The sequence below is a fragment of the Antechinus flavipes genome, chromosome 4, assembly GCF_016432865.1.
Source record: "Antechinus flavipes isolate AdamAnt ecotype Samford, QLD, Australia chromosome 4, AdamAnt_v2, whole genome shotgun sequence".
In the NCBI taxonomy this organism is placed as follows: domain Eukaryota; kingdom Metazoa; phylum Chordata; class Mammalia; order Dasyuromorphia; family Dasyuridae; genus Antechinus; species Antechinus flavipes.
The window spans coordinates 200,291,580-200,314,856 of record NC_067401.1 but is presented as its reverse complement, the minus strand read 5'-3'; the positions used below and the strand labels follow the sequence as shown (position 1 = coordinate 200,314,856).

The 23,277-nt window shown below is 33.5% G+C and overlaps 1 protein-coding gene across 7 annotated transcripts in view; it reads left to right on the top strand.

Annotated features, from left to right (window-relative positions):
- KIF6 (kinesin family member 6) overlaps window positions 1–23,277 on the top strand; it is a 463,312-nt gene that overhangs the window by 101,651 nt on the left and 338,384 nt on the right. For all 7 annotated transcript variants that reach the window (XM_051996888.1, XM_051996884.1, XM_051996886.1 and 4 more), the window contains exon 5: window positions 7,245–7,354. In XM_051996888.1, the coding sequence (XP_051852848.1) occupies window positions 7,245–7,354 (110 nt within the window). The remainder of the gene's footprint in view (window positions 1–7,244; window positions 7,355–23,277) is intronic.

Here is a 23,277-nt window from a genome sequence, read left to right as displayed (position 1 = left end):
AATTTCACCAACAATGTGTCCAGAGGTTAGTTTCCTCTGCAGTGCAGGGATAGGTATATGGACAGTGGCTGTCCTGTCAAAGAGCTTCAAAGAGTGGCTGAGCTGTGGGAGTGCCCTGGGAGGAGCCCCACTGTGAGGATTAGTCACTGACTTGGGGCTAGAGGCTGAGCAGTGAAAGTATCACTGCCCTCTACAAAAACCCACTTTAAGTATTAGCAGTTGCCCTACCCCTCATAGCACCAGAAGTTTCTCTGCCTGGGGAGCATAGTCAGCTGGGGAAATTCCATTGCCCCAGACTGAGCTCCCCCTATGCAGATTAGAGGCTGCCGTGGGCTATGTCCCCTGTCATGCAGATTTCTGACTGCCCCACTGCAAAAGCCCTGTACGGCAGGATGTGGCTGCAGCGCTGTATCATGGTCTGTGCTGAGTCACTTCTGGTCCTGGGTGGGCACAGCCAGATCCTGTCAGGCTCTGGCATCCTTCAGAATACCCTTTACCCTAGGCTCCAATTTCTTTGCTGGTCCACTATTCTGCAACCAAAGCAAAACAGTCAGGCTTTGGCAGAGAGCTCTTTATAAACCTTCCAACCACAGAGGCCGCCCCCACTCCAGGTTCTATCCCTGCCTGCACTGGTCTGTTCCCACCTCTCAGGACAAACCTTTTCTGGTGATCTTCCAGATTACCTTTGGCTGGTAAGCTGTTGTACTTCCAATCTTCGTGAATTTTACCAGTCAAGCACTATTTTTGAGGCTGATTTTACAAATTGGTAATGAGGGTATGAGAGGAGCTTAGAAAGTCATCTGTGCCTTCTCCACCATCTTGGCTCCACTCTCCTGCTGATCATTTATTATAGAATAATATTATTCCATAACATTCATAGACTGTAACTTATTTAGCTATTCTCCAATTATTGAGCATCCACTCAGTTTCTATCTCTTTGTCACTACAAAAAGGATTGCTACAAACATTTTTGCACATGTAGGTCCAAAAAGTTATTCTATATTGTATCTAAGATTTTCATTTTCTTGACACAAAAAAGCAAATATATTTTAGATCATATCACACCTTTCTATCTCAACTATTACAACCAATAACCCTTTCTGGGAAAAAATCACTTTAACTAAAAGAAGCAAACTTTCCAGAACAATAATATGAAAAGATTTAGGAATTTGGAGGGGAAATATCTTATGTATCACAGATATTTTTAGCTATATAATATTATAAATACTTTTTCTCATTCCCATATTCACTTTAGAATTTCTGATTATCAGTTATGTTTTATTTCAAGGTCCTGTACAATGGAAATATATTTCTAAAAATGTATTTCTTGTGCCCTAGATGCAGAAATTTACCCTTTCATCAATATGCTTGCCTATTCATAAATGGCTTAAAAAACACAACCCAAGGTCAGAGAAACATTTAGTACCTTTCAATCAGTATAGTCATTAGTTTTGCCTTGATTCATATAATTAAAAAATCATAGAACCCAAGAATTTAAAAGAGTTATGGTAACATTATTCTCTCTCTTTTGTTCTGAACAGTGCAGTGTAAAGTAGTCCCATATCTTAGCTATTCTGCTTTTCTTGGTTAAGCCTAAAATAGTATTTGCTTTTGTGGGAGGAGTGGCTTTCATATGATAGTGTTGAGTTATAATGATATAAATGTCCACTAAAATGTCCCAGGTCTTTTTTAAAAAAATAAAATGCTATCTAGGCATGCCTTCCTATTCTGTACTTAGGAAATTGATATTTTTACCCAAGCATAGAACTTAATATTAACCCGTCTTAATTTTCATTTATTAGATTTAGTCCCTCATATTGATTTATTTAACATTTTTTGAAGTCTTCATAGATTTGGCTTCTCTTCATATTCCTACTCAGATACCTATAGCTGTATGATTATAACCAAATTACTTAATCTCTCAGAGAATGCTTATTTATCTATAAAATGGAGATAATACTTGCCCTAATAGAGGCAGTCTGGTGTTGTGTTTAGGGTTCAATTTCCAATCCACACACTGGCCACATAACCTTGGGAAATAACTTGCCATCTCAATGCCACAGATAATTCTTATGACTGTAAATTATATGGAATCTTTTAGTTTCTATTTGCAATGGGAAGTTTTTCAAGGAGAGCTCACCATACCAATGAAATCACGTGCCTGGATACCAAAAAGTTGTTGCAAGAGAAGGTCTTTGCAAACTTTAAAATGCCTTATCATCATCATCATCATCATCATCATCATCATCAAAATTGTTATTCAGGTTGGGAAATAACTGAAGTTGCACATGTAAAACCAGAAATCTATCCCTGTTAGTGTGAGTGAGTAGTAAACAGATTTTCAATGACTATGAAAGAAAAAAATTGATTTAATTTGTTTTGGAAATTATTGCTCATTACTTTTTGTATTCTGAAGTTCAAACTTATTTGGAAGAAAGAGAAAATTCAGCCTACAGGAAACATGTGGGTTATATTACAGTCTGGCAATTCTGAATATTGAGAGAAAAGTAATAAGAAAAGGTAGCTTACCACATAGGAAATACTAATGTTTCTTCTGTGTGCATTCCATAAAAAATCCAGAAAATGAAAAAAGCTGGTAGAGCCATCATTTTCCAGAAACTTTATAGTTATTCTTTTTTTCTAAAAAAAAAAGAGAAGAGTTTTATTTGTTTACCTGAGACTAAGGTATAATTATAGTATTCTTTTTTTTTAACTTTTTTTTTCCTCTTCCCTTTTTCTCTTTTGACATTGAACTATTAAATTACTCATCATGAGGTTTATGAAGAGGTCTCATCCTTGGATTCTATCCTTTGAACTCTTCATGAAAATATGTAGTTGGAAGAAGAATTTTAAGAGAGAGGAAGATATAGATATAGATGAATATATAAATGCACGTACAAATATGAATTCTTCTCTTTTCCCTTTTTAGATAAGACTAAAATCTAAAGAGAGTCTACTTAACTTTTACAATCTCCCAATATTTACTATTTAGTCAAGCTATGGAATTTTTCCTAACTAAAGCTATCCTTAGTACAAGTTATATGATTCAAAGAAAATCACTTAACCTCTCTGAGTGTCAGTTTGTTTATTTGTAACATAAAGACAGTAATATTTGTATTACTTAATTTGGAGTTGTTGGGAGGAAAATACCTTGTAAACCCTAAAAGAAGTATAGATTTGGATTATTATCATCATTGTCAGATTATTGTTGCTACCTAATTATATGTTGAAATGGGTCAAACTAAAAATCTTATTTTTATCACCTTAGAAGATCTTAAGGTTCCGTTTGGTAGGTCGGATAACCAGTATTTGATCAGGGATTTACCAAAGATAGGAGTTTCTTTTCTGTGAAAATGTTCTTGGTGGAGATGTTGTTACTCATTTCTGGCTTGCATTAAATACCACTACATGAACACTTCCTTTAAACAAAAGTTACCACGGAGCCTCATTATTGTATAATAGAATCATAACAATTGTAAATAAAAACGAAATTTAAAAAAATAGAAAAGATCTTAGCAACCCCAAGTCCAACTCATACCCTCAAAAGAATCCCATCTCCAATATATTTGACAGTGAGGTACCCAGCCTCTACTTTTACATCTTCAAAGAAAGATAACTGCTGTCTCCAAAGGCAGCCCATTGAGCTTTGAAATAGTTCTTGGATTATCAAATTTTTCTTGACATAAAACTTAAATTTGTCTTTTTGTGATTCATCCACTCCTATTCCACTCCAAGACCAAACAGAATGAGTCCGAACAAGTCAAATACTTCCTCAACAGCCCTTCAAATACTCGAAGATAGTTCTCCTTTCCTTGTGTCTTTTCTTTTTTCAGGCTAGTAATGCTCATTTCTTTGAATTTTTCTTCATTTGACATAAACTTAAACCTCTTTACTATCTTGGCTGTAATCCTGAATTTTCCTAATTATGACTGTCCTTCCTAAACTGCAACATTCAGAAGTGAATACAATAATCCAGCTCTAGTCTGACCATGAAGATCTTGTTGATTTTTCTGTCCTTCCACCATTCCATCCTATTTTATTTATTTTGTATACATTCATTTGGGTATATGTCTTTATTAGTAAAATATAAGCTCCTTTAAAGCAGAGACATATTCAGGCTAATTTTTAAGTCTTAGTGCCTAATAGTTTGCACAGAGTAGTTGCTTAAAAATTACTTTTTGATTATTGATTAACCAAGGCATAATAGTAGTCATATCTTTTTGTTGCTAGTGGCTACAACTTTTAATGCCATCCAACATCAGTCTAATCTTTTTGACTCAATATATCATATTGTTGATTGCTGTTGATTGATCATTCAGTTCCCTAAATTTCTGTTTGCTTGTTTGTTTTTAATTTTTTATGCTCTTAATAATTTTGTTGTTTCCAAATACATGCAAAGATAGTTTTCAGCATTCACCTTTGCAAAACCTTGTGTTTCAATTTTTTCTCCCTCTTCTTCCTCCAAGACAGCAAGCACTCTAATATAGGTTAAACATGTGAAATTCTTCTAAATATTTCTATATTCATCATGTTGCACAAGAAAAATCAGATTAAAGGGGAAAAAACATGAGAAAAGGATTAAAAAAAACAAGCAAACGAATAACAATAAAAGGTGAAAATATTATGCTTTGATTCACATTAAATCTTCATAGTTCTTTCTGTGAATGTGGATGACATTTTTCTACCACAAGTCTATTGGAATTGCCTTGAATCACCTCATTATTGAAAAGAGTCAAGTCCAACACAGTTGATCATCACGTATTTACTTAATCATCATGTATTTACTTAATTGTAGATGTGTTCTGTCCCTTGTAACATGTAAGTTCCTTGAAAGCGCTTCCCTAGAAATTAACATAGTGTTTTGCATGTAGCTGTCACTCAAAAAATGTTTGTTCATTTAAATTAAACTTTCCTTTCCTTACTTCCTTTAATTATTGAGAAAAGTTTAATCTGTTAATATTAGAGGATGGCATGTCATAATATATTTCAAGAAGTTCACTTACTAAGTTGTTAGATATTTCCACACTTGTCCATATGACAAATGAAATAATCTGTTTTGTTAAAAATAAAAAAAAAATTGAGAAAGGGAATAAATATTTTCTTTGTGTTAAATAACTGTAAAAGTAAGTTACTAGTTGAGAATCCTGCAGTGATAGAAGTAAATAAAGTTTTCTATGTCTCTTTCACAAAAATAAGTGGTTATTTCTATATTTTGTAAAACCTGACAATAGGACAGATCATATTGAGGTTGTTGTTGCATCAATGTCAGTGTTTTAAATTTTTATTTATTCTTTACTTACTACATTTAACATAATATTTTATGTGGCAAATAAAATATATTTTATTATATATTTACATATTATTCATTATATCTATTTATTTAAGTCTTACATTGTTCTATTGACCAGGTATTACAGAAAAGAGAAATAATCACTTATTTTTGTAACAGGCATCAAGATCTCCAACTAGTAACTTAGTTTTGTCACTTCTGCCTCTTAGTTTTTAAAATTTTTTATAACCATTTTATCATTTATTTATTTTTTTGGCAAGGCAATTGGGGATGAGTGACTTGCCCAGAGTCACACAGCTTTTAAGTGTTAAATGTCTGAAGTCAGATTTGAATTCAGGTTCTCCTGACTCCAGAGGTAATACTTTGTCCACTATGCCATCTAGCTTTCTCTTTCATATCCATTTTTAAAAAATTGAGTTTCATACTTTTACCAAATTTGACTTATTACATGCTCTAGGGGAAGAGGTGAGGGGAAAGGGAGGAAAATTGGAAAACACGGTTTTTTTAAGGGTCAGTATCAAATTATCCTTGCATATGTTTTGAAAATAAAAAAGTTCAATAAAAAATAAAGTTCATTCTGTCATTAAAAAAATTGTTTCAAATCTCTCTCTCTTCAATCCTTATTTCATCGATTGAAGAGACAAAGCAATATGACATTTTTTATACAAATTAAGTCATGAAAAACATATTTCCATATTAGCATGTTGCAAAAGAGACATATCATGGGGCCTTTGGAATTGTCACATATCACTAAATGATCAGAGTAGCTAGAGTAGTCTTTTATCCTTGGTCATCATTACAGTGTTGTCATTACTGTGGATAGTGTTCTTCTTGTTCTACTCACTTTGCATCAGTTCATGTAAGTCTTTCCAGTGTATTTTATTTCCTAAAACTATCTCCCTTATGCTTTCTTATAACACAACAGCATTCCATCACAATCATATACCATATCTTGTTCAGCCATTTCCTATTTGGTGGATATGTTCTCAATTTACAATTCTTTGCTATCACAATCACATAGACACCTCCTCCACACACACACCAAAAGAGCCAATGCCAATATTTTAGCATCAACATTAACCAAAGGTACTTTGCCTCTTTTTATTAGTAACTAGATGTCCTTGATTTGCCAGTTAAAACCAAGCAAAAAGGTCTGGGAGTTCTCCTGAACTCAGTAGGTTATATTATGTTCAATCATATTATAAATTAAGTGAGTTAAGTATTGATTATGTACTGAAGCCTGCTTTTGAAATAAGTCATTGAAGGGCATATTGCATCAAAGAATCCTAGATATCTATAAATAAAGAATGCACTTTAGAAAAGATGGAAGCCCTTCTGTTACTAGGATATTTGAATATGAATAATGATTTATGAGTTTTTTTAAAATTTTTCACAACAAGTAAATTTATCTCTTTATACTAAGTTTTTTAGTCTGGAAAGTGAAAAAAATGATGTTATATAGTTCTGCAATTTCAACTAAGTTGGCTCTTTCTAAATGTATATTGACTTTTTTATGTATATATGGAACCAATAAAGAATAGACTAAAGTTGCTTGTAATCATGGGTGTTGGCCATTAAAAAAAATCTTTATACATATGGTAACTGGAAACTTGAAAGTGTCACGGATTTAAAATGTAAACCATGCTGAGAAAGAGACACACAGAGAAAGAGGGAGGGGGGAAGTGGAGGAGAGGAAGAAAGGGGGTGGGGGGAAAGGGAGAGAGGAAGACAGACAGACAGAGACAAAAAGAGAGATAGAGATAAAGATAGAGAAATAGAGAGATATAGAAACACAGAGATAGACAGAGACACAGACAGAAAGAGAGATAGAGAAAAACAGAAAGACAGAGACAGAGGACAAGGAAAGTGAGGAAGTTTCTTTGATAAATTTGTCAATTTTCCTGAAAGTTGAATTGCTATTAATATTGCTTTACTTTTTTCTTTTTCCAATAAGGACAGCAGAAAAATGTATACAACCCACGTTTCCTACTTGGAAATCTACAATGAATGTGGTTATGATCTGTTGGATCCAAGACATGAAGCCTCCAGTTTGGAAGATTTGCCGTGAGTAGCCAAACAACAAAGAATCAGGAAAAAAATTACTTTCAGATGTTCAGTTGCATTGTTTTCTTGGAAACTTTGTAAGTTCCTAATTCCAAACTTAATTAACTAATACTAGTTAGCAGTGGGTTTTCAGTAATGATAAATGGACAGTAGTTGTGAAATGCTGAATTACTCAAAACTGATTTCTTTGGAAAAGCGCTTCTGGATTCCATTCAAGAGAAAAGAGTAAGATATGTTTTCTGTTGAATGCTGACATGACAGAGTTTGGGAGTTTTTACACCTTTCTGCAAAAAAACAAAAAGAAAAACAAAAAAACCTCTTCTTTTCTGATTTTGAACCCTTTTCTAATTTTGATCTTTTTTTGTCACTAAGACTTTTGGAAACTATAAGAAAATATGAAGGAAAAGAGCTTTTGCTAAAGGTCTTTTCTAGAGTTGAAAATCAGATAATAGAATTTTCACTAGCTATATTGCTCATCTCTTATACAATGAAAAATTAAATAAATGCCTCATATCTGCTTGAATGATCTTATTTTTTGCAATAAATTTCACTAATTATTTTACAACACATTAAATAAAAGCTTCAGATCTGCTGAAAGACTCAGTTTGGGAATACATTTACATAAATCCATATAGATATAGTCCCTTCAGTCACCTAATGTAATATGTGTACACTCCTCATTTTAGTTTATGCACAAACCAGTTATGTGTTCATTTTTAACAGATCAAATTCTTTTAATGTAGTATTTTATCAGAAGTAGCCTAAAAAAACCTGTCCTATTTAATAGGGAATCTTCCTTAGTAAGTATTCAAAATATCTATTTCTATATAGATAGATACATATATACACTAGTACATATATACATATGTATATATACATATACATATATAAATATATACACATACATATAGCATAAATGTATATTTATGTTTTATATGTGTATGTTTATAAAGTAATGCTCTCTCAGTTACCACTTTAAATTATTTATTCAGTGAAGAAGACTCAAAAAGGAACCTACATTTTCCATACCATGTTCATAAATATTCTTTAAATAAGAAAAGTAGTATGATATAGATGAAAAATATTATTATGCTTCTTACCTGTACATGTACCATGTGGCCCTGATAAAGTTACTTATTTCTTTGAAGTTTAATGTATTCATCTGTTAAAAAAAAACTGATATAAATATACTTATATTTCCTAGCTCCCAGGGTTGAAAGAATCACATTGGACAATACGTCATATGTTTTTGTAACTATAAAGTGTTTTGTGTGTGTGTGTGTGTGTGTGTGTGTGTGTGTATGTATAATCTATCATAATGATCATAAAAGGAAGACTTTTTTTGTTTGTTTGTTTTAGGAGTAATAGAATATAGGACAGCCAAAATCATTCCATGTGATGAAAAATACTGAATATCAGGCTAGGATATTTGGACTTGATCCAGTATGAAATAGGAAGTCATTGTAGGTTTTTTAAACAAAGGAATGACATAATGACAGCAATATTGAAGGAAATTTAATCTTTGTTTAGGATAGATTACAGCAAAGAAAAACTGAAGGGAAAATGACTAGATAAGCAGCTATTTCAATAAACCAAATGCAATATTATTAGTACTATCAGGTTGCCTTAATGGAGAAAAAGGCGGGGCACAATCATCTAACAGATATGACAACAGAAAAAATAACAGGACTTATGAACTGTTTGGCTTTAGGGGGAAAAATAGAGCCAAAGATGAGCCAGAGTAAAAAAAAAAAATTGTTTTGACCTTGAGGAACAGACAAAATCATTGCACAACTATTAGAAAAGAAGATGTTTGCAAATTTATTGAGGATAAGTACTTTGACTTTGAGATATGTTACCTTCAAAGTGATGATGGCCCATAAATACCTAGAAGTGTGGGACTAGAGTTTGGATGTACATTGGAGTCAGCAAAACAAGCATTTATTAGAGTAGTAAAGGGATGAGGAAATCATAAGAGAGATTAAGTTTTTTTTTTTTAATATAGAAGACGAGGAAAATATTTTTAAGGACTCAGTTTTGTAATTATCCATATTTAGGGAGTGGAATGAATGGAGAGAAGTCATACAACAGGAACAATGAAAAAATTCAGGACAATCCTTTGCCATGGATATTAAAAGAGTTAGGGATTCCAAGAAAGAACATGTAAACCATACTTTTAGAATTGTGCTTCTCCTTCTGGGATCCAGATTTCAGATGGTCTATAATTTAAAAGGGGGGAATACAGCTTTAATTTCATAATTTCTAAATGAAATTTTGCATTTTACTTTATTTAAAACATAAATCTGAGGCTTTATCAGACTGCTAGAACATCCTATGATACACACTCAAGGTTAAGAAAACCCCTATTGTAGAAGAAATTAACGCTGAAATATCTTTCAACTTAGATTCTACAATTCTGTGATTCTGCCTAATTAATTTTTAAATCAAATATAGCTATATCAAATACTATTTACAAAATAGGGAATATGAAATGATCATTGTCTTATACTGCAAAGGACTGAGGATATATTCATTTAGCAATCATTTTTCAGGCACCTGCTATATTCTAGGCAGGAAGGGTGAATTAATGGAATGAAACTGCTCTCGGTGAAAAGAATACTTGGGTTCAAGTCCTTTCTTTTGCATGTTACCTCTCAGTGCCCCCAAGTAATTCTCTGAGATTCAGAATTTCAGAAAAGGTGTCAAATTTGCATTGGTGAAAAGAATTTTTTCACCTGGAATTCTCTACACTAATAAAATCACATATACAGTCCAAAGAGAAAAATAAATGCCAAGTACTGTGCTTGCAGATATGAACTCACAATTTAAATAGTCTCTTCTTTCAAGGAATTTACATTCCTTGGGAGAATTGAGAAGAGGAAGAAATATTATTAATACAGATTATTAATATTATTAATTATTATTATTAAATTAAATATTATTAATACAGAGTAAGGAATACAACACAAAATACATTTTCTTTTAGAAGAGTGGGCACTACTAATTGGTAGAAAAGGACAAGTAGAAGTTAGGGGATTTTTTTACAAAGTGGGTGGGTGGATAGGAGACAAAAATGGAGACTGTTCTAGTCATGAAGGATAATTTATGCAAAGGTTTGCATGTACACAAAAGATAGCATGTTGTATGTGCAGAAAACACTGGAGAGAAGGAAAAATCCTGAGTTCTGCTTTCGGTTCTTCCATTCACTGGCTAGTGGTTTGGGGGCATTCCTTTTCAATTCTCCTGGACCTGATCTCCTTTGATTCAAGTGATTCCTAAGGTGCCTTTAAGAGTCCAAGCCTGTGATTCTGTGATTAATGACTTTGAAGAGATAAGACATTACTTTGCTGATCTTCTATTTCAAGAAATTATTAGAGATGAAGGCATCTGTTAGATACATTCTGGATGGATTTATGGGCATTGGATGGATTAGAGAGGGCAGTAAATGGAAGCACTGAATGACAGTGACAAGCCTTTTCACTTCTTTGGTTCTCAAATTTTTCATCTTTAAAATGAGAGAATCTGACTTGATGATTCCTAAGTTTTCTAATAATGTTAACTATCATTGTGTATGTTTCAATGTTTCTTTGATTCTAATGATGGTGGTAGTCATCCGTCTTTTTAAAATTTTCATTTATTTTTTTAAGTAAGGCAGCTAGATATTAAAGTGATTAGGATGCAGGAACCAGACAGAGTTAGGAAAACGAGTATAACTCTTGACTCAGAACCTTGCTTCATATTTATAGAACAAATTGAAGACATTTGCTATTAACTTTTTAACTGTATGATCATAGGTAAGTCACTCAACTTTTGCCTACCTTACTTTCCTCATCTGTAAAATGGAGATAATAATAGCACCTACTTCTCTGGATTATTGTGAGAATAAAATGAAGAAGTGTTTGTAAAGTACTCTAGTTCTTAAATCTATATTAGTGCTAGCTATCAAGTAACAAGTATTTTTAGAAAATATTCCAATTTCCCCCCTCCAGTTTTCCATTCCACTGAGCAATAAGACAAAGCAAATCACTTAATACATATCCTCATCATCAGTAAAGCAAATGGCCACATAAGCCATTTCCAAAAATATATGTGTCTTTTTATATTTTAATTTCATTGCCTCTTCTTCAGAAGATGAGTGGTATATTTCACCTTAGTTGCTTTGGACTCATGGTTGAATATTATATTGAGTATGGTGCTAATGTCTTTCAAAGTTATTTTTCTCACAATGTCATCTTCATATAAATTGTTCCTACTCTGTTCATTTTTCTCTGTATCCATTCATAAAAGTCTTCTCATTTTCTTTTGAAATTTTCCAGTACATCATTACTTATGGAACAATAACATTCCATTATTTACTCTCATTATTCACTGCTCTTGCTTGTATACATGTGTTTCTTTTTTTTTTAATAGCTTTTTATTTACAAGTTATATGCATGGGTAATTTTACAACATTGACAATTGCCAAACCTTTTGTTCCAATTTTTCCCCTCTTTCCCTCCCATCCCTTCCCCATGATGGCAGGTTGACCAATACATGTTAAGTATGTTAAAGTATAAATTAAATACAATATAAGCATACATGTCCTAACAATTATTTTTCTGTACAAAAAGAATCGGTGTTTGAAATAATGTACTATTAGCTTGTGAAGGAAATCAAAAATGCAGGCAGACAAAAATATAGGGATTGGGAGTGCTATATAATGGTTCATAGTCTTCTCCCAGAGTTCTTTCACTGGGTGTAGCTGGTTCAGTTCATTAATGCTCTATTGGAACTGATTTGGTTCATCTCATTGCTGAAGATGGCCACGTCCATCAGAATTGATCATTATATAGTATTGTTATTGAAGTATATAATGATCTCCTGGTCCTGCTCATTTCACTCAGCATCAGTTCATGTAAGTCTCTCCAGGCCTTTCTGAAATTACCCTGCTTGTCATTTCTTACTGAACAATAATATTCCATAATATTCATGTACCACAATTTATTCAGCCATTCTCTAATTGATAAATGGTCAAAAGATATGAACAGACAATTCTCAGATGAAGACATTGAAACTATTTCTAGCCATATGAAAAGATGCTCCAAGTCATTACTAATCAGAGAAATGCAAATTAAGACAACTCTGAGATATCACTATACACCTGTCAAATTGGCTAGAATGACAGGGAAAGATAATGAGGAGTGTTGGGGGGGTTGTGGGAAAACAGGGACACTAATACATTGTTGATGGAATTGTGAATACATCCAGCCATTCTGGAGAGCCATTTGGAACTATGCTCAAAAAGTTATCAAACTGTGCATACCCTTTGATCCAGCAGTGTTTCTACTGGGCTTATACCCCAAAGAGATACTAAAGAAGAGAAAGGGACCTGTATGTGCAGTAATGTTTGTGGCAGATCTCTTTGTAGTGGCCAGAAACTGGAAACTGAGTGGATGCCCATCAATTGGAGAAATAGTTTCAATGTCTTTGTCTGAGAATTGTCTGTTCATATCCTTTGACCATTTATTAATTGGAGAATGGCTTGATTTCTTATAAATTAAGTCAATTTTCTATATATTTTGGAAATGAGTCCTTTATCAGAACCTTTGATAGTAAAAATGTTTTCCCAGTTTATGACTTCCCTTCTAATCTTGTCTGCATTAGTTTTGTTTGTACAAAAACTTTTCAATTTGATATAATCAATTTTTTTTCTATTTTGTGATCAATAATGATCATACCTGTGCTTCTTAAGGAAAATGGAGAAAAATCATGCAAACATTCTGATTGGATCCATTGCAAATCTGTTACACAACCATAACTGGATTCTCATTGCTGTTGAACAATATCAATTCACTAACCCACTCACCACAGTGACTCTTCTCAATTTTTTCATTCTTCCTCAAACTGTCAGTGGTTCTTCCTCCCCCTGCCCTCTCAACTGAGTACCTTGTTTTATATTTACAGAACAAATGGAAGCCATTTGCTATCTCCCTTTTCCCCTCTTCCTCATTTTCCATTGCCACTATCTTCTCCTTTACTCTTTTTAAATAACAAAGTGACTTTACTCCTTATCAGCACTAACTTCTCTACTTGTTCAGGTGATCCCATTCCATCCCATTTCCTCCAACAGATTACCCTCTTTGTCATTCCCATTCTAAAAATTATTTCCTTTCTCTCAATCCACTGGTTCATTTCCTCCTGCCTATAAGCTTCCTTGGTCCTTCCATCCCAATTAACTTTCTATATCTCTTCTGCCCTTTGTAGCTAAACTCTTCAAAAGGATATGTACAATAGGTACCCTGACTTTCTTCCCCTTACCTCTCTTTTCAATCCAATTTCCATCCTTATCCCTCCACCAAAACTGCCCTCTGCAAAGTTACCAATGATCTCTTAGTGACCAAATCCAGTACTCAATCCTCTGACTCATCTGCAGACTTTGACACTATTAATCACTGTCTATTCCTTGATCATCTCTTCTCTCCTAAGTTTTTAAAGACACCACTCTCTCTCTTCCAACCTACCAATCCTCTGTCTTCTTTGCTGGTTCCTCTTCCAGATCATGGCCTCTTGGGTTCTGTCTTGGACTCTCTTTTCTTCTCCCCTTACACTATCTCACTTGAAGATCTTGTTAGCTCCCATGGATTTAATAACCATGTTTATACTTATGCTTATCAAATCTACCTTTCTGGCTTCAATTTCCTAAATTCTGTCTCACACTCTGCTACTTTCCTTTTTACTCTTGCCTGTCTCTCCTGCTTGCAACTTAGGAGTCATCTTGGACTCCTCTCTATCTTTCACCCCCTATATCCAAACTGTTCCCAAGGTCTTTTGATTTCACTTTTGTGATATCTCTTGAATATGCTCCCTTGTCTCCTCTGACACCACTCTGCTGCAGGCCCTCATTACCTTTTGCTTGTACCACTGCAATAGTCTACCAATAGGTCTGCCTGCCTCAAAAGTTTCTTTCCCACTGCAATCCATCCCTTTTTCAGGCACTAAAATGATTCTTTCCTAAAATATATGTCTGATCATGTACTTCCCTATTCAATAAACTCCAGTGGTTCCCTATTGCCTCCAAGATTGAATATTAAATCCTGTTTATCATTCTAAGTCATTCATAGCTTAGTTCCCTACTACCTTTTTAGTCTTTTTACTCCCCAATACATATTCTTCAATGCAATGACACTTCTCAACTCCATCTACTTTTTTTGGCCATCCACCATGCCTGAAACTGTCTCCCTCCTCTGCTATAATTGCTAACTTTCCTGGCTTCCTTTAAATGCTAACTGAAATCCTCTTTTACTTCCCCAGCCCCAACTAACTGTAATTCCTTCCTCTCTCTCCCTTCCTTTCTCCTTTCCTCCCTCCCTCTTTTCCTTGTCTTTCTTTCCTTCCTTCCTTCCTTCCTTCCTTCCTTCCTTCCTTCCTTCCTTCCTTCCTTCCTTCCTTTCTTTCTTCCTTCCTTCCTTCCTTTCTCCTTTCCTCCCTCCCTCCCTCTTTTCCTTGTCTTTCTTTCCTTCCTTCCTTCCTTCTTTTTCCTTGCCTTTCCTCTCTTTCTCTAAACAGACAGATCTATAAGGACACACATTTGCAAGCATATATTACAAATCATATATGCATATATACATATTCTTATATATACACATATATCTATATCTAAGCTCTTTATCACTATCTTAAAGCTCTATATAAATATTAGCCTTCATATGTATGTATCTAATACATATATACATATAATACATATACATACATATGTTTATAATGAATACATTCTGTATTCAGCAATTTAAGTTGAAAACAGAATTTTATTTTTAACAACTCTTTATGTCAGAGGCTATATAAAGAGGATTCAATCTGAATCTAAGTATGTCTCATGAGGTAATGATTATAACTACTCATCTTGGACCTGAAGAAAATAGGCACCTTACTCTATGATATACTTAGTATCTTCTCTCTTTTTAAAGTTCCAAGGATTCCTAGGGTCATTCTTATAGCATCCTTAGGGATGTAATTAAATTCTATATTGCTGTATTACTATATTGATTTTTTTGTACTTTCCTTTTAACTAAACTGTGTTACCAAAAGTTAAAGTTACCTGTTTTCTAGTTGAATATCTAAATTCAGTTTTTGTATAAAAACTCTTTGTATCACCCCAAGAGATCTTGTATGACTTGGAGCCTATTTCATTGGGACGCTTAACTTCTCTGTTACTACCATTACACTTTGCCCTCCCAACCCCCTATTATTCCTACCCAGTTCTATAAGGAAAGAAGGAAGGAAATTTGGAGCAGATTCATATTTCTATGAAAATTGGAAATTTGTTGAAAATGTCATGCAGTTTTGGTAGCCCTTGGGGTATTAACCCACAATCACATCTGCTGTGCTCTCTCCTGTTGCTCTTATGTGTATTTGGAGGAAGAAGAGAAAAAGCATCAATAGTATTTTAGTGAACCATCCACTTATTTGTAATCCAAGTGTTTCTGGGTTTTTAGGCCACTTGCTCCCAGTGACATAAAAGTGATTCACAGCTTGTAAATTGCTGGACATTTCTGCCTATTCATCCTTTACTGATACTTTCAACTGAAATCAAATACACATTTTTCTACTTCTATTATTCAATCAGCAAGGAAGGATTCTTTAAGTGCTTGTTATTTGCCAGGTACTATGCTAAGCTCTGGAGAGACAAAGAAAGGCAAAAATCTTTTCCTCAAAGAGCTCACATTTGAATGCAACATGCAAAAACTATACATAAAAAATATATACAATGCAAATGGAAGATAGTTTTACAGGAAAAACAAGGGAACTAACTATATGTAGGGACTGAGGGATGGGAAGAGTTCCTGAAGAAGGTGGGGTTTGATCTGAATCTTGAAAGTCCAGGAAAGTCAGGATTGATTCTGAACAAAAAGGTAAGGAAAAGGAGCATTTCAGACATGGAAAAGGGAACAGCTACTGTGAAACGTCATAGGCCAGAAGATGTCAGGTCTTATAAAAGGAACAGCAAGTGTCAGTGGATCTTTGATATTAAAGAATAAGTACAATTTACAAGATATATATTAGAATTTTTCTTTCATTAGCTCATTATTTACCTAATTATTACAATTGTTATGTGCTTTTATGTATACAAGGTCTGAAAATGCACATTCCAATTCCCATTCTTATAGGTGAGTTCCATAGGTAGGCTTGTTCCTTCTTACCTTTAGGATTATGAGGATACCCATAAGCTTAAATTCCTGCTGCTTTTCTTCCTTCCAGTATGGTTGAGTTTAGCCAGCCAGCTCTAAGTACCTTTTATAGAGGGGAATTTAGTGTTGTTGTTGTTTGTTCTTCTTTGTTGAAGAGGACCATGACCTCAGAGAGCTGATGCCATGACATGCAAGTAAATTGGATTTAAATGTGGGAGGGCTGTGCAAGGTCACCTATCTCACTTTTCCCTCTAGAGCCATATCCAGTGGCCAGATATAGGTCAAGACAACTGGAGATGGTCCTGGATGAAATGGGAGACCTTGACCTTTATAAAAGCTAGATTCTAGGGGAAAGTGGTCTCAAACTTTCCCTAAAAATTATGGCAAAGAAGTAACTCACAGATTTTAATTGCTAGAATTACTTTTCTCTCATTCATGGAGTGCTCAAGAAGTTTCTCTTAGAAATTGTATAGTACCTTTGCTGGACTCTTTGTAGGTTATAAGCTTAGTATGTTCTTAACTCTAGAAACTGTGAATACTGGCAGCAGCTGAAGCAAGGAGTCCTTTTAGGACACTGATAGAAAGATGAGAAGTCCAGCTTTCTCTATTGCCTTACAAGCTAGAAAGTACACTAGTCAAAGCAGGGAAAAAGAAAGAAACTTGGTCAAGGATAAAACTCTTTCTTCCTTTCCAGATGTTTTCTTCTCAGAAATGTGCTGGAAAGATGCATGTTCCAGTTTCTGGAAAAGCTCTCTTATCTCAACTAGTTTGATAATTAATGGATGGTTCTTAGAAGCATGAACAAGTTTACCAGTCTATTGGAGCAAACTTTCTCTCAGTCATCATTTCAGTTCTTCAGATGGTTTTCAAACACATTTTCACATTTAAAGATTTTGGATTTTTTTTTGGTAAAATAAATTTTTTTTGATAACTTTTACTCTTCCCTTTCTTTTCCTGCAAGAAAGCAATCCCATATAACAATATTTTTAAAGACAAAAAAGAGAAACAAAAAAAATCAACAATTTCTTGATATATCAAAAAACTGAAAATATGTGTAATATGCTACACTTGTAGACCTCCTATTCTACAAAAAGATGAAATAGGAATGTTATCCTTCTATTTTTTTTAAAAAAACCATGTTTGTTCTTTATACTTTTGAAAAATTCACTTTTGATTTGTGTATGTGTGCTTCCTCCCATATACATTGTTATAGTTATCATGTACATTGTTTCCTTGGCTCTGTTTCTTTCACTTTGTATCATTTCATACATTTTTAGTCTGATCATCAGTTTATAGATTTTTGGTAAGATATAAGGTTTCATATTGCTTTGATACCACATAGTCTTTGCTGAACAGTAAATGTGCTGAATTTCTCCGTTTGATTTTCTTTTTACTTATTTATATCAATACAGCTCTGTGTAATATATTTGCTAGTTCCACATAATACAACATCTTTCAACTCTATCTTCTCTGAAGATCTTAAACTATATGCTACATCCTTTCCATTACTCTCTGTATTTATCACATTCATCATTCTTCACAGCATATTCATTATGCCTTTCCATTGATATGCCACAGTTTGTTTAGCTATTCCCCAATTAATGAGCTTCTATTTTGTTTCTAATTCTTTTCTATAACAAGGATTGTTGCAATAAATATTTTGATGGCGACTTTCTTCTTATCAATGGCCTCCTTGGAGTATCAGCTCATTAATAGAACCTCTAACTCATAAGTGACTTTTAAATCACTTTATTTGCAAATACAAATTCAGAGGTCTTTTGATTAAGATACATTCTTACCTATTTAAGATATCAGAGCTAAAATGGGATAGAGTTTTTTTCAATTCCATCTTTTCTTTCTAAATCTATTCTTTTGGTATGCAAATGAAACATTATCCTTTAAAAACTGTTATTTGTTTTAAAAAGATACAAAAATTTTAAATGCCAAAATATAGAGAGTATGTATTGCTCATTAGTTAAAGTAACATGGAGTTAATGAATAGCTCTGAAGTTATTTAATTATTTTATTTGTGATCATGAGGATACAAAGACTCTTAGAAATTCTCAGGAAAAAAATCTTTTAAAAGCCCATCAGAATTGTTTGATATAGTAACTAACATTTTTTCACGTACCTGCTATATATAAGATAAACAATAAACAAGATAAACAGTGGGTAAAGAGCTGAACTTGGAATCAAGGAGATTTTAATTCAAGTCCTACCTTGGATACAGCCTAGGCAAGCCATTTAACCCCTCAGTGCCCTAGGACTCTCTAGGACCATTAGTGGTAGTGAAGATACTGATTGTCATTAGTGTTGTGGAACAACTTTGTTATATGAGTTTTACATATCACTGGAATGAATCATAGGTCCCATGCCTATCTCATTCTACCACCTGCAAAGTCCTAAATGGATTTTATGGAGTGATGCAAATTCTAATTTCAGATAACTTTCCATCTCTTTGAGGAACTGTAACACAGAGATAAAACAACTGAAGAACAAATGTAGAGGGCAAGACTTAAGTTGATGTATGCTTTCTAAATAAATGTTCAAGAGAGCAAGCAATAGTCCAAGTAGCATTACTAAGGGGGGGAATTGGGATGTGCCCAAGTCACTTCTCCCTTGGCCCATCAACTTATCTGATTGTGCTCACTGTTCAAGACATAGTCATTTAATCAAACATCATTTATTAAGAGCTTTTTGTATAGTAGGCACTATTCTAAGTGCCAGGGATAAAAAGAAAGAACCCTACCAAAACACTCCTTTTCCCCTTAGGAACTTAACTCCCATTGTGGAGGCAACTTGTAAATAATTAGGTTATATTAGAGTATAAGATAGTCTAATAGGGGAAGACAATTCTAGCTAGGATAGAAGGTGCTAGAAAAGCTTCTTGCAGAAAGTAGTATTTCAATTTTGAAGAAAACCAAGGAAGGTTAGAGACAGAGGTTGGAGTGGGGGGAACAGCATTCTAGGCATGGGGGCAGTCAGTTCAAAGGCACAAAGATGGGAGGTAAAATATTGCCTCCATGTAACTCTGAGGAGGTTATTCTCATGAGCCAGTGGGCATTGCCAAGAAACTAATATCCTAATTGAACCAGTCAGAAATATCATTACAACAACAACAACAAAAAAAAAAAAACTCTTGCACCTGAAAGACATGAGGAGAAAGAACCTTGAGAAAACTGTTTTGATAGAAATACTTGAAAGCCAGTAAAAAGTTGCAAAGATAATCTGGAAACAAAGTGATATCAATCATACCTGATATCAATCATAGATAGTTATTACAAATCAAGTATGCTACTATTTTAGTGATATGTTCCCACAATCTTCCATTCCTTTATATAAAGTTCGTAGAATATATTTAGAAAGTTATTTTTTCTCCTCAAAAATTTGTCATAAATATCTACTTTATCAGAAGTTTGAATGAGTCAAGCCTAAGAAAACCCCTTTGCCTAAAGAGTAGAAATTTTTCAATCTTCTTATTCATTCTTAGCACTGTCTAGTAGCCCAGTGGAGTTGTGTTGAAAGAAACTTCTCTTCATAACTGGGAAATTGACTGTATTACAGGATCTCATTGTTGGTAATCTTTTAAGTATGGTTTGTGCATGATACTGAAGAAGGTAGATATGACATTTGAGGCAGCAGATTGTGTGTATATATGTGTGTGTGTGTGTAAACAATCAGATTCTTATCTCTTTCTATGTAGGTTTTGTTATAATAATTGTTCAATACATTTCAATCTGTCATATGGCTTCATATTGCTTTGACACTGCCCAATCTTTGTGGCCCAGAAAGCATGCTGAATTTGTCTATTTGATTTTCTTTTCCCTTCTTCACATGATTGCTTCTCTATGTAGTATTTTTTCTAATTCAACAAAATGTAATATCTTCTAACTCTGTCACCTATGAAGATTTCAAGTGATATGGTACATTTTAAAACAATATTTTGTATTGAAGCTAATAAAGTTTGTAGTACTTTGTTCCCTCTCCATAATCATCTATAACCAATTGGCCAAGAAGTATTCATTAAGCATATGTGGTATGCTATTTACTAAATTCTAAGTTTTTTTAAAAAACAGGAATCCTGATATAAATAATTCCCAATATTGGGAATCCAGATTCTTAATAAAAATAGGTGAGGTTTTTTTTATTTCATTCTTGGGCACTGTGGAATATGTAGAAATAATATATGCCTTTAACATATAGTTATGAAGATAAAATTAACATAAAAGTAATTGCAGTAAATTAAAAAAAAAGAAAATTGAATGAAATGTTATGTAATATGGTACAGGATAGATTTTCTGAAATACTGGTATTAGGAACATGGGTATCATTTAAAATTAAGAAAAAATAATAATTCAAGAAAAAAGGTGATAAATCCCAGTTACTCATGTTGAATTATAGAGGCTAGCAAAAGATGTCATATAGACAAATGGAGAAAATATTACAGAATCACTGGCTTTGAAAGTTTGAAGGACTTTAATAGCCATCTAGTCCATTTTGTATGTTTTCATATGATGACTAATAGTACCTCTTTAAAAGTCATATGCCTATTCTGACAAAAGATTTCATGGGAATAGAATGGACTAAGAAGATTTGTTTATATGCTACAGGAAGTTGATCTCATTGAAAATAATTGTGGTAACTTGAAAATATATCTTAAGTATAGTTTGAAAAAGAAAACTGACAAACAGAAAAGAGTGCTGGAGTTGAAGTAAAATGACCTCAAGTTAAAATCCTGGCTCTGCTTCTTACTAACTGCTTGACTGTGGGGAAGTCCCTGAAAATCTTTGGGGATGTCATTTTCTTCTTCTAGAAAATAAAGAGGTAGGGCAGTTGTTTCCTAAAATTCTATCCAGTTATAAATCTTTATGATCCTAAGTGAAGATAAATCCACACAGATGTAAGCTAATTCCCAGAGATATCACTAAATGGTCATTTCAAAAAAAAAAAAAATAAGAAAAGTATTTATCTGGTAGTTACAAGAATTATATATTGTTGGTCCATAATGTAACCCTGATTTTACAACTTCATCTGAAATTCTTGAGTATACATATCTAGAGCATACCCATGGTTAACATACAATGACTCCCAGTTGTCTATTTTGAGGTTTTTTGATAATATCTTTTGTAGCTCATTGGATTGAAAAAGATCCCTAAAGTCATAAAAGATTATTTAAACACTTTTCTTGAATCTCTTGAATATCTTTGAGCATTGCTATATAAATTAATAACCAAAATTATTGTATCTTCCTGTATCATTTTGTCATTGGTCACCAGTGGTGTAAAGTTACTAATTCTGGAACTGTGGAGTAGCTTCAGGGTCTTACTTCAGATAACCAAACACCAGCAAAGCTAAGTTTATTGATTCTTATTACAATGGCAAAAAAATAATTATAATAATAATTAGAAGATTTTGTTAAAATGATATAGCTACTTGTCAATTCAATACCAGGGTTTCATGAAATAAAAAATGAGAAACACTAGCCTAAATATAATACTTCAAAAAAAATTGTTTTGGTAACTTTTGTCTTTATTGAAAGAAAATAGTAAAAAAAAAAGTTTTTGTTTTGTTTGGTTAGGTTTTTTCTTTTTTACAACATTTTGATTAGTAAGATGGAAAAGAACAATTTTACTTGAATTTTTAGCACTATTAGTACTTTGCTAGCATGTCTTCCTTCTTGCTATTCTCATAAGAATTAATCACCATGACCCCACATCAAACTAGCAAATAGTTGTGATCTGTAATGTCAACAGCAAGGGTAATAAGAAATACCATAGTCATTCCCCTGACTAGTGATGTATTTTCTCAAAGCAAAAAGGAATCAACTTCTAAGGCATTCTTCGATCATGGATAGTTCTTCTTATATACAGAGGATCTTCAGTTAACATAGAGCAACTTGGCTGTTGCCCATTCATACGTCTTCCAGTCAGTTAAAAAGGAGCCTACAAATTCCAACTACTTAGCCAAATGGAAAAAAGTCTCTGTTTACAGAGAAAACACAAAGCTTGCCTCTTCTCTGTCATTATGCCGACCAAGAATACTTAGCAGAACTTTTCCACTTGGGTATCCAAGTTAAGACTATCAGTATCTCTGTCTCTTTATTTAAAATTTAAACATTTTAGAAACATTCTGTAGAGAAAGCTACTGCAAGCCTTTTCAAAAAGGCCCAAATAAATAGTTTGGGGACTTTCCATCTTGGGAATGAGATATTTGTTCAAGGAATTCTAATAAATGCCCTATTTAAGTGCACTGTTTCTTCCTTAGCGGGCAGAACATATGGAACACTGAGGGTACAGGAAATAGCTATTGATTGTGGGTTGGGGAAAAAGATTGGAACAAAGTGGACATCCTGATTTCAAATTTGGACTTATTTTTCTTATTTCCTTCAACTATGAAAAGTAATTCTAATAATAAAGAGACTAAAGAACTCTTCTACTAGTTACTTTGTTTACTCCATATAATAGGGGGGAAAACTATTGGATCTGGACTCAGGGGACCTGATTTGGAAATCCTGCCCTGCTGCTTCTTACACAAAATCAAGTCACCTCATGAAGCTGTTTCCTCATATATAAAATGAGAGTGTTATATGAGATGATTTATAAGGTCCTCTTCAGCATTAACAGCCTATAAAAAGCCCATAGAGCAGAGTACTGGAAGAGAGGTCAGAGAAAATAGGAAGAAATGTGTAGGAATGAAGATGGACTAAACAGCAGAACCCTGTACTTTTAAGTGTCATGTATTGAAATGATAGCCAGATAC